The sequence below is a fragment of the Lepisosteus platostomus genome, chromosome 2 (assembly GCF_059453375.1).
Source record: "Lepisosteus platostomus isolate fLepPlt1 chromosome 2, fLepPlt1.hap1, whole genome shotgun sequence".
NCBI classification, from domain to species: Eukaryota; Metazoa; Chordata; class Actinopteri; order Semionotiformes; family Lepisosteidae; genus Lepisosteus; species Lepisosteus platostomus.
Window position 1 is genome coordinate 10,127,092 of NC_142612.1, and position 13,264 is coordinate 10,140,355.

The 13,264-nt window shown below is 34.0% G+C and overlaps 1 protein-coding gene across 6 annotated transcripts in view; it reads left to right on the plus strand.

The window, feature by feature from the left end:
* st6gal2a (ST6 beta-galactosamide alpha-2,6-sialyltranferase 2a) overlaps nt 1–13,264 on the plus strand; it is a 42,229-nt gene that overhangs the window by 22,050 nt on the left and 6,915 nt on the right. For all 6 annotated transcript variants that reach the window (XR_015924966.1, XR_015924967.1, XM_088597375.1 and 3 more), the window contains exons 4-6: nt 7,013–7,110; nt 7,942–8,043; nt 10,176–10,350. Coding sequence is in view for 4 of the 6 variants with exons in the window: in XM_088597375.1 (XP_088453501.1) it covers nt 7,013–7,110; nt 7,942–8,043; nt 10,176–10,350 (375 nt within the window). In the remaining 2 variants the exon portion in view is untranslated. The remainder of the gene's footprint in view (nt 1–7,012; nt 7,111–7,941; nt 8,044–10,175; nt 10,351–13,264) is intronic.

The window sequence follows — 13,264 nt, forward strand, 5'->3', positions numbered from 1 at the left end:
TTAAAATTATATAGAGGAAAATTATATTGCGATAATTATCGTTATCGAATTGCACCTGAGTTTCTCAATTAAAAAATCTTCCTGGTTATTTTTTGGCAGTTTTGCTGTAAGTTATTGGAATAGCATCTGTTGGTTGTCTGGATGCTTGAAGACCTGCTAATTCAAACCCTAAGGACTAAACAATTTATCTTCTTGTGGATTTTCTTTCTTCTTTACTATAGCCCCGTTCAGCCTGAGTGAAACTAATTGTCAGACTTGTAGCATGAATGTTCAGACTGATAGTGTGTGACAAAAAAATAAAAAAGATGTGCTTGACAAGCCACAGCTGTTTTATGAAATTGGAAGTTATTATTAATAGATTGTAGGGATATTTTGAGCAATAAAATATATGAAGTAGAAAAACAATTTAAGCTCGGGTTTACTATTTACTTTAAAACTTTCACTTTTCCTTTGTAATCAAATTCAATATTAAACATGCTGATGCACATCCCCACTCAAACCATGTGTTACGGCCCAGTGTGTGGTCTATGTGTGTTTTTGTTGTTGTGTTCCACACTTCTGACTTTGATTGTTCTCCCTTCCTCATTGGTCCATCATTACCAATTTCAGAAGGTTTTCAGAAGGAAGAGGCCTTTCGTGTGACTTCGGTCCCACTTCTGCTTTGTTGGTTTGTTGTTTTGCTTTGCGTGTGTGTGTGTTTTCGTATAGCTTTGGCTTTGTTGTTTTGTTGGTTTCTGTTAATCTCTTTGTACTTTCGTTTGTTTGTGTTATCTTTATTTTGCCATTACCTTGCCCAAACTTGTTATTGTATCAACCTCTGTGTTCTTTTGTACCCTGTTACTTGTCTACTCTCGTTTGTATTCGTAGTTCACTTGTGTATTTCTGTGAACTTTTGTGTATAAAGTTAGGTTGTTGGGTACATTTTGCACACACAAAGTTGATTCTTGTATTAGTAACACTAGTTTAGTACGGGTGAGTGCCGTTTGTTTTATATGGTTTTGGGTAGTCAGTGGAGGTTAGCTAGGGTGTTTAAGATGCCGAAGACCGTGTGTTTTGGGTTTTCTTTTGTAGTCAGGTTAGCTTTCCCTCACTTTCCTTGCCAGCTCCAATTTGTTTATTTTCTTTTCTTTGGCACCACTCTAGTTCCTTACCCTGTGTGTTCTTGTGTCCTATTTTGAACCAGTCACTTATTCACCTTAAAATCATCACTTTTGCACCGACCCTTGTTATCACGCTTCCTAGTCCCTCACCAGAACCCACCTGCTTCCAAAAAGTATCCAAAATGTTACACCCCTTTACCCCTAGACACTTGGGGTCGTAACACCATAAAAGAAATATAAAGTAGAAGAAACAATTTAAGACATAAATTAGTTGAAGAATGTAAGGTAGGTCAGTAAGTGATGGTTTTAAATGGCTTTGCTGGTGGATTATTTCATTGATAACAGTGGAAGTGTGGTGAACAGCTCCATTCCTCAAGATTCTTAAGTCATTTGTGTTCCATTACTTATTTCATTATTTTTATTGAGTCAATAATGTTATATTAATGGTAGTTATTTTTTAGTGGTAATCTTGTAAAAAAAAACTGAGTTCAGTACATGGCAGGTCGCATTTGAAAGGATCTGGAAATTAGATAATTACCTAACTAAACATCGTCTCTATATTATTTCAGGAATACTGGGAAAACTAAAGTAAATTTGTAAATTTAAGATGAACAATTTAAATTGAGAGCATACAGATGAAGCATGTACAGTATCTTACTGTTTTATTCTTCTGCAAATTACTTGTGATTTTCTTTTGTTTGCTGTCTGAAAATCAAAATAAATGACTCCATCTGCATGGGGAACTGGAAGAAGCTTATGGAATTAAGAGTAAAAACATCACCACGCTCACCATATGGATCCTACTGTGCTGTTTTACAGAGTGAGGGAGCTTTTGGACTGAGTATTCTTTGAGCTAATACCACTTCAATATTCCAGGCAAACTACTATAAATCATCTTCAGACGGAGTGCTGATAGCATGCCAGCTGCCCTCATTCTAAGATTTCCTCCAGTTAATTATTTTAATATGTTTATTGCTTTCATCTGTGGTTCTGGAAGTCAGAAAAGCCCTGCATCTGGGTCTCTTCTTTGGACAATGGGCCTCCAATCTCACAGAACAATTTCAGATAAAAGGGGAAGTTTCAGTGTAATTTGTAATCCTGTAGCTATGCTGCTACTAGTTGAGATTGTTTAAGTACCATGGACTTGTCTGGAAATATAATGTATAGAAATTAAACATTGGCTTATAGTTAGGTTTCCTTTTTGCATATGCCATTTGCAACTCAGTATATTCCCTTTTAACTAAATTAAGCAAAAGTATTAGGGTTATTAAGATTCTTAATGTTGTAAAATCAAGTTCTGCAAGTTCCACTTCTAGCACCCTCTTTTTAATTGTATATCCTTGTAGTATATTTCCTATATAGTATCAAAATCTCTGTCACTGGAGTTTGCTCTCTAAAATATAGAGGCTCATCAGTATGTGAAACTAGATTATGTTAATATTAAACAATACACTTATAATTTCGAAGTCCATAACTAAGTTCTACAGGTCTACTTATCAGAGGTAATCACTGCCTCATTGTGACTGCCAATATTATTTAGGTTTGTTACTTTAGTACATGTAATTGCTCTTTTACTTTTAACCTACCTTTACTTGGTTTTGTGCATGTTCCATTTTGACTAGCATATTAGCACATCTTAACTCCCTCAAAACATCATCAAGTTATTGATTTATGGTTACAAAGTTGTGGTTGCAAAACCAGTGTTTAATAGGTATTGATAATTTTGAATAAGTGTGAAAGATGTTTGAATTAGTATTTATGACATAATACTGGTGAACGTAATCTAAAAAAGAATACAATGTGTGACAATACAGTTATTCTGCACAGATCTGTTAGATGATCAAAATTAAAAGTCATGATTAACTTGACATGAAAGTCAGTAATCAACTTCATATTGAAATTATTCACTGACCAGGCAAGTGGTTTAACTGTGAACCGGTGAACTGACAAATTTGTAATGATCAACTGTTTGGAGACTGTCTCCAAACAAATTGACATTTAATATCATTTTCAGATCTCTGCAGAAATTCTGGCAGAGAACATTCCATCAAATAATATTGTAGACTTAATACACAATAGACATTTTTACGATTGTGTCACTTTTTCAGCAATATTTGTAGCAACCAAAAATCAGTAATATCATTCTGATAATATGAATAGCATAATATGAACTGATAAAGGTGCAGGAGTTTTGTAGGAAGAAGGAAGGAGTTTTAAGAGGAGAGAGGTTCTGGGGGAGGATGACGTTCCAATATGGACTACAGCTAACTCTCAAGGCTGTATTTTGGTCTTTTTCTGCCACCTTGTGGAAAGGGAAGTTAATTGAAAATGGTTAATGATCTTTTTAAATCAAGAAAACCTTAAATTGCTACTGTGAATAGCAAACATTATTGGTATTTTTAAAGTGTGAATGTGTTTGCATTAGTATTTATGACATAATACCGATAAACCTAATCTAAAAAAATATACAATGTGTTTTGGCAATATAGTTACAGTTATTCTGCACAGATCTGTCAGATGATTAAAATGAGTCATAGAAACAATCCATATGATTCTGTTCATGTGCAGAATTGAGGGTAGTCACAATCCAGTCAAGCAGCTTTACAGTTATATAGAAAAGCACGTTATATATAAGCACAATATTCTACGACCTTCAGCAGCTAGTTGTGAAAAGTTCTATTAAATTGTTACGTTTGTTATCATTCATTAATGTACTTTATTACCTTTATTACCACTGAATAATATAATAATAAACTTTATTTTATATAGCACCTTTAAAGGTGGCTTCTCAAAGCACTTTACAGGATGACAACAATAAATAAGAGGAATACACAAGATAAAACACAATTACAATATATAGAGGAGACCGTGGATGGTGGTACTAAGAAAAGCAGAGGGGTGAAGAATGGAACCAGTTAAGTAAAGGCTTTTCTGAAGAAGAGGGTTTTAAGGAGTTTAGAGAAGGTTACTCTCTGATATCCTTGGGGAGAGAGTTCCAAAGCTTGGGGGCATAACAGGAGAAGACCCTGTCACCCATACAATGTAGACGGGCTTGGGGGACCGTAAGGAGAGAAGAATTAGAAGAGCAAAGGTTGCGAGGTGGGGAGTAGGGCGATAGTAGTTCAGACAGGTACTGGGGTGCCAAGCCATGCAGAGCCTTATAGGTGAGCATGAGGATTTTAAAGTCTACACGGAATTTGACCGGAAGCCAGTGCAAGGACTCCAGGATAGGAGTAATGTGAGCACTTGCACTAGACCTGGTCAGGATTCTGGCTGCTGAATTTTGGACATACTAGCATAGGGCGTAGTCTAGCAATATTTCTAAGGTGAAAAAAAGATGTTTTGACAGTATGCTGCACATGTGGGTCGAATGTTAAGATTAGGATAAGATAAGATTTTCAATTTTGATTGAAGCTCAAGTACAGAACCTGTACTGTACTGAATGTATAAACTCTGAAAGTTCTCAGTGCTTTGTAAATGTAAATTATTTCTTAAACTTGCGTTTTTGCTCTGGCAACAGTAAGCTAACAGTATGCAAAGCACAGTCATGTGAAGCATGCAGCAAATGAAAAGGTTGAGAACTGGAGACATTCAGACTGATTTTGCTCATCTATTTGGTAGTAGCTTATTGTTCAGAGGATGTGAATCAGTATTTTTAAGGGTTCTAAGGGACATAGTTAGGTAGCTTTGTGCACAAATCTACAACCTTTTCTGTAAAGAAATGTCTTTTCTTTTCATTCTTAAATGTACAAATTGTGCCCTTTTGTTTTTGTTACATGGCTGAGCATGAATAAATGTACTCGTTTCACTTTATTAATACCTTTCAGTATTCTGATACTTATATCTAGTATGATCTAAATCCTTTTTTTGTTAAAAGTTTTAACCTCTTTGTTTAGCATGCCTTCGTCTTCTTAGAACTTCATTACTAACATTGCTCTACTTTCTGTGATTTCAGTTATACATGAGATTAGAGTATCTTATGTTGGCCTTTTTGTCACTTATTTGCCTTGCCCATAAAAGGGAAAACTGAAAATCTTAAATTATGAAGTGTTTGAAATATTAAGACCTTTTGACTATTCCTTTTGAAGACTTTAAAGAACAAATGAGTTTATTCTATTTTTTAATTCGTTATAAGAGTCACAGGTCACAATGTTTTTGGAGATGTATTCATATGAATATGCATTCTAAAGTAAGAAAATTAAAAAGGAAATTTTGAAGCTCACTGATAAACAGCAGAGGCTTGTGTTTAAAACACACATCTTGTGAGACTATTGGGTTCATCTGCACATCTGAACACCCCTGTAGGAGCTAGGAAGTCTCTCTGGGAGACATCAACCAAAAAGCTATAGTGACACACACATCGATGAGAATTGTAAACTTTCTAGAAAAAGATTAAACATTCCATAGGTAACTCCAGTCTTGGAATTTCAGAAACCAGTGGAATGTTTCTTTTCAAATGATTGTAACCATTGCTATTCTGAAATTGCTATTAAGTTTCAAACTTTAAAACCTTTGAAATAAACTTCAGTCTTTCGCATACAGATGTCATTTTTTATTTAAATATTATCAATTTATTTATATTAGTGACTAGGAAACAAGTTGTGTTTTAATTAAATAATGCAATATATATTGACTGAATTCCCTGTGAAATACAAAAAGAAACTCCCTATGGGTAGGATGACATAGGACACCTTTATTCCAAAGAAAACAACAAATTTGAAATGCATACTTAATCAACACAACTGACTTATGACAATAGCAACAATTCAATCTGCTCTTTAAAACAAGAATGAAGTTACTGAATATGTCATCACTTCATTTAAACTATACAGTCCAAAACTCAATTTCTTAACAAATCAGCATGTAGGATAAGCAGGCAATATAATATTTCTAGAATAAAATATTTTATATGGTATCAAATTGTGCTATCAAATTTTGAGAAATGTGATAATGTATGTGGTGTCATTTTAAAACTGACAAATACAAGATTTTAGCCACATATTGTATTTCTGCATTTCTTAAAACCAAATGCACATCAAACAAATAGTTGCAGGGTTGAACAGATGGACTAATGACCACAAAATGTGGATTTTTCACCTTGAAATTCACTTGTCAGGGGAGTGACAGAGGATGAATTATAATCTCTTGAATCTCTTTATTTCAATAATTTAGAACTAGCAATTTGAATCTATGCTTTGAAAAACGTATTTCTTCAAAAGGTTTTGAAGAAGCAGAACTTGAAAATTAATGATCGCAATTACATGAAGCCACACCTAACACCTGTATTTTGAGCAAATGACTGATTACGAATTTGTAAGAGGTGAAACTAAACACCTGTTTAACTGTTACATATAACAGAGTTGTAGTTGTTTTAATTTAGATGTTTGTGTTTCAAGAATGTATCTGTCTGAATAAAATGTAAATATTTTTTGTTCCTCAGATATTTTCACAAAACTAAGAATCGGGTATATTAACATTTAAAAGTCATTCAAAATTTGTCTGAAGAAGTGTTGTGTTGTCAAATTTATCTAATTGTTTTTGGAGGACATATTATTTGGTGCTTATAATTATCACTAGCTAATATGTATTTCTAGTTATAATTTATACTTTTATAAACAAAGATTCCTCTGGGAAAGCTGGGTACTTTTAAGTACAAGCTCACGTATTTGCTTTTTTGTTTAATACAACATTTAAAAATTTTGACTTGCATGTTCTGAACCAAGATCTATAACCATTATAGATTATAGCTGTCTCAGTTGAAAGGCTGGAAAAAAATAATTATTCAGATTATGGCCAAGGTTTGAAACCATCACTCAAAATATATCCTTCATTATAATGGCTTTGTGCTCCTGTTTGTGTGGCATTTCCATTTTTTTTTGTGTAGCTTCCAATTGTCTTATTGATTTCTTAAGATTCTCATGAAGCCGTTGTGAGGTTCAACGCGGCGCCAACAATAGGCTATGAAAAAGATGTGGGAAATAAGACGACAATCCGCATTGTTAATTCACAGGTGAGAAAAGCATTTTTTTTTTCATTTTTGCAATGCAAAACAAACTATTTGCACCTAGATTGTGGTTGATACTCGGTTTCCTTTGTAACACACAATTCACACCTGACTCTTAGGGATTTCACCTCAAATCTGCTGTCCATTTAAATGCAGTCCCGCCAGGCCAGAAGCCCAGACTCAGCACTTACTTACTGACAGGACTTTCAAGTCTCGACAGGTCATAATAGGTTAAAGCTGATTGTCTAAGCAGCAGAAGTTTTTAAAGTTCAGTAATTCCGAAGACAGAACAGGATCTTGGAATTCCCCTTTTAAACTTTCTAACAGTGATTGTTTGGAAGGTGCTAATGAATTTATTGATCTGTGTGAAAATGTAGGTAATGTTGCTTAAACTCAGCTGGTGTTCCTTCCTCAATAAAAATGATCATTTTCTGCTACCTCCATGTTTGACAGCTTGTTTACAAATGTAAGAATTGCTTAAAAATTTCATACATTGTTGGAAAGGTTTTTTTATACGTCTTCATAAGAACGTTCCTAATTATTCATTGTTCCTAAAAATCTTTACATATGAATCTTCCTCATCCTAATCATGTTTCTGTGACTGTTAACAAAAAAAGGTTAAAAGGTGTTTATTTATATACAGTGCTAGAACATATTGCAAAAATTGTTGGGCCACCTAATTTAGGCTTTTATTGCTGGAAGGTATGATTGTGATAGTGTTGATGTAACTTGGCTTGGTCAAGGATATGATTTGCTTTCACTGTTTGCTCAGAAAGTAGTCTGTTTTACTCATATTATTCTGATTAACCTTGTTTGTTTTCATTTTAAAAACTATAGATTATTGCCAATTCAATTCATCGATTCAATATCAGCACACTATACAGAGATGTCATTTTGATTGCCTGGGATCCTGCACCATACAATGCTAACCTTCAGAAGGTAGGTCTTGTCAATTATTAGTGCTAGACAACTGAAGTAAGTATTGCAAAATAAGTACCTTGGGCTCAGTTTAACCTAATGCAGCTACAGTTAGGATTCTAATTTGCAATTTACAGGTTGGCTAAAGTTATGGTTCGAATGGGCATTAATTATTGAGGCCACACACACTGAGGGACCACTATCACTGGAGCATGGGTATTCACAATATGGGCTGAAATTAGTCTTTCAACAGATTTGCAACTCCATAGTCCATATGATGCAATAAGGGAAATCAGGCTATCGATGCTAAGGGGTGTAAGTAATTTCTTACAGCTAAGTATTTAGTATTTTTTTAAGTGAGTAAGGAAGGTTTCAGATTCAAATGATAAAGCTGGCAACCATAACCATTGCAGTCATTATAGCCACTCAATACAAGTTTGTTACTTCAATCATTAATAATTGTGAATGTATTCAAGTACCCCTTTCTGAAATGTTGTAATATTGGTTTATGAAAACCTAATCTTAAGTGTTACCATCATTTTAAAATGTGTGTGTGTGTGTGTTACAACAGTGGCAATCTAGAAAGGCAAGAAGAGGCAGTTATTTGAAATTAGTTAAGCAAGTGCAAACTAGTCAGTTTTAGAAGTTGTTATCCCCTACAAACCCTGGAGGTTGTAAATGATGAGCTAATAGTTGTGTACAGTGTTGTGCAATGCTAAAAGAGACCAAAAGGAAATTCTTGATAAGGTAGCTGTGAAATTTGCAAAACCACCAATTTAAACTGTACCATTAGTAGATAAAGTGAACTACTTGAACCGCTGAAGATAATATCATTGCAGTAGGATCAGAGCCATCCAATCACCTCTTCGTGGTTTATGAATAACAAGAAAAGATTATTTGCTTACTCACCATGTGGGTAAATGCAAATCACTTGTTTTACATTTACTTTTTCACAGTTTAAATCAGAAAGTGGATGGAGTCAAAATTGGTTTAAGTGATTTTTTTTATGTGATCAGTAAAATAAAAAGCACTTTTAAAACCCCTGACGAAAACGTATGTAAATAATATGAAATTTGCGAAGCAACACTGTTAAAAAAAATGCTTCATGCTTTATACATGCCCATGTGAATTCAAAAAACATTCTGCATGATTAGTTTTACCAATGAAACTGCATCAAAATAATCCTGGTCCTCTTCATGGTTAACACTGAACCTGAAGTCTATACATTTTCCTTTAAAGATGTATTTGTTCTAACATAAAATGTATATGTGGTTTTCTAGATAATGTTCAGTGAGCAGTGAGTTGTTAAGGAAAAATTGAAAAAATGTCAGAAAGCAAATGATAGCTATTTCCCACGGATCATATTGGGCATTAATCCTTCTATAATTGTGAATGGGGAATATTTTTTTGCAATGGAAAACTATTTTTTAAAATAAAGGTTTTTTTCTTATGGTTGTCATTTATGTTTGCCAACATAATTAAGCCTAGAAGTACATTTTAATGAAAACAGTATTCCATTTGTATGTTTCTTATTCTAAATGAACTTAATTACTGCTATATAATGTACCACACTTGCATGAAAATACACCAGTTATATAACTTTGTTTTTTCCCCATGTATTTAGCAAGATTTCAGAATTGCTCTGTACAGCTATGCTATATAAAGTAAATTAAGAAAAACATTTTATGATTCTCAGAATTTAATCGCCTCATTTATCGAATATTTCCCACAATTAAAACATGCAGCACAATTTTAAAGTTAGACAACTATCACTCTATGTACATGTGTGAAGGCAAAATTGTACTGATATCCTTGGATGAAATTTGCTTTGTTACTATTGGTTTTTACTTTTGCTAATTTGATTTAGATTTTTTTTCCTCTGGAACAGGTGTAGGTTTTAAATGTGATGACTGTACATATCAAAATACACTCCAGCACTTTCTGCACTTATTAGAGGATTCATTATATGATTGTATAAAAATGTATATCCTCATTCAGCATAGTTATATGATAATGTTAATGTGGATGTAATGTCCTTTTAGAACTTGTTTAGTTTTTGTATGCAATATAGAGTTACATGAGACTTTAATCATACTCTAAGATTTATTTATGTCAGTGTTTTGTAAACTAAAATGTAGTTTAATTCTTCACAGTGGTATGAAAATCCAGATTACAACCTTTTTACACCTTATGTGGAATATCGAAAGAAGAATCCCTACCAGCCTTTTTATATTCTTCATCCCAAGTTCATCTGGAAAATGTGGGATGTGATTCAGGAAAATACCCATGAGAAGATTCAGCCCAATCCTCCTTCTTCAGGCTTCATTGGTAAGTAAAGGATTCAGCGATTGTCATGCGTATTGAATACTTCCGGTAGATATGTCTGTAGTATAGTATAAAAATGTTTATATGTTGTAAGATTATTATTTTGGAGGACTGAAAAAAGAATGTTTGCAAACATCCTTGTTATAGAGCTTTTTAAGAGAAAGTTTAAATAATGTGTATTGAAGTACCAAATTAAATGCTTCAAAATGATACTAATTAACAAGTTCTAAAACCCTTTGTATTTGTGTTTGTTTTAGAAAACTTTGTAAAATCTTTATAAGAGGTTTTAGAATAATAAATCTAATTACAAGTCACCCATTCCATTGTTTAGCTCTTTCAATTTTGTCATTTCAAGGAGTATAAATGGAATAAAACTTGAATGGATATGGTAAACCTAACCCTGTTTTTCAATTGATTGAAAATGTGCCTAAAGAACATAAATTATTGAAGAAGATGAATTTTATTAATGGATTTGATTGTTTTAGGCTCATGCCTTTTGGATTGAGAAAGATTTTCAGATCTGATGAATAGAGGGCTTCAGAGACCGATTACATAGTTGCTCGATTTAGCCCCCAGCTAGGTTTAGGGTTAGCGTTCTCACAGTACTTACACATGTTTAACCTCGTGGCTATATTATATAAGTGAACTTAGCGAAGAGGGATATTTTTTTCGCCCACCTTCAGATTTTTTTTCACATAGAATTGGCTGCTTAATGTAGGGAGTGGATATGATTAGCAGTTAGGTTTTGAACAGACAGTTGATAGAAAGACACTCCTGTCATATTTCTGGCATGAGCCTAAGATGAAAACTATGGTTGAAAAGAACACAAAGTTTGTTAACCTGCTTAGTGAACCTAACCTCCAAGCTGTGGATGACCATCTTAAAGATATCCATATAAAGCAGCTGGCGTTACCATTACTGAATTTCAAATTGTTGCATAATATCTTCATAGGCAGCACGTTGGAGCCTGCAGTCAGTGTAACATTGGAAGTTAACAGCATGATGTCAGATGTACTTACCAAGTGGTTGTACTGTATGTATATACTGAAAGGTAGATAATAATCTAGTGTAATCAAGGAATTTATCAAAATATTTCTTGGTTTATTATAGAAGCTTAGGACAATGTAATTTTAGCATTTCTGTTGAACAAAGTTTATATTTCTGTGAGCCTGGTCAGTACCTGGATGGGAGACCTCCTGGGAAAAACTAAGGTTGCTGCTGGACGAGGTGTTAGTGGGGCCGGCAGGGGGCACTCACCCTGCAGTCTATGTGGGTCCTAATGCCCCAGTATAGTGACGGGGACACTATACTGTAAAGAGGCGCCGTCCTTCGGATGAGACGTAAAACCGAGGTCCTGACTCTCCGTGGTCGTTAAAAATCCCAGGGCGTTTCTCGAAAAGAGTAGGGGTGTAACCCCGGTGTCCTGGCCAAATTTCCCCATTGGCCTTTACCAATCATGGCCTCCTAATAATCCCCATCTATGAATTGGCTACATTACTCTGCTCTCCTCCCCACTGATAGCTGATGTGTGGTGAGCGGTCTGGCGCACTGTGGCTGCCGTCGCATCATCCAGGTGGGGGCTGCACATTGGTGGTGGTGGAGGGGAGTCCCCATTACCTGTAAAGCGCTTTGAGTGGAGTGTCCAGAAAAGCGCTATATAAGTGTAAGCAATTATTATTATTATTATTATTATTATTATTATTATTATTATTATTATTATTATATTTGGTATTATCACAGAGTGGAGAAGACATTTACCTGAATTTGATTACGATTTGTGTTTTAATAAGATTATATTATATAATAATGGATAAAAATATCCTTTCAATGTTACTTAACATCATTTAAAAAAAGTAGTATTTCAGACCTATATTTTACATTTATCTGAACGAAATCCAGTTTTGCATATGTTCTCTCAATGATTTTCTAGAGCCTAAAACTGTTGCTTTGCTGTTGTGCAGTCTTTGAAGTGCTTAATAAAGTATTCACTTTTTCCAAGACAATTTCATCCATAAAAATCATGTAATACAAATTCATATATTAATACATTTTAAAGTGAAATTATATTTTTCTGTATGTTTTGTAGCTATTATGAAATATGGCACACATTACAGATCAGATCACAAATCACAAATCTATTTCCTTTCAGTTCCAAAATACTTTTGGAGATGGACAATGCAAAACTTACTTTTGAAGCAGAGTACTAAAAGAGCTCAATTCTTCTTGCAGTCCTACATACCATAACATCACAAAAAACTGAGTACTATAATTAATTATATTCCCAATATAGTGCTTCAGTACTGGAAAAGCTCATGACAGTTGCTCTTGTAAAGCGTCAATGGCATTTGTGACCTGTCTTGATTCTGTGCCAGGATAGACAATTCACACAACACTATTTGTTTTCAGCAAACTTCAGCTATAATAATGCATCACCAATGTGAAACCTATACACATATGTTGAAGACATCATATTACCTATAGTCCTTTTTCATATGTCTTCAGAGTACATGTTGCTTGGAATGATCTACCTCAATTTACATTTTTCTAAATAAATTAATCATGTTTTGACACTTTTTTTAAACACTGCTCATGATGTTAAGAGTGTTTATGGTAGGCACAGTTTCAGAACACCCCAGTACTTCCCAGGTTTCTCTAATACCTGCAGTACCACTTATTGAACATCTTGTGGTTTATTTTAGATGTCATCTGCAATTTAATTTGCTGTAACACAACATTAGACATTATTTGCTTGTCTTATCTAGGTGCAAAACAAAATACACCAGGCTTTCACTCAGTTATGTTACATCGGTGAGGTGGTACTGAATAATCTGCATGAAATTAATGTACAGCACAGTTTTTCCAAAAATATCCCCAGTACAAATAATTACTGCTAATGGATTTTTCAGTTACAAGAAGT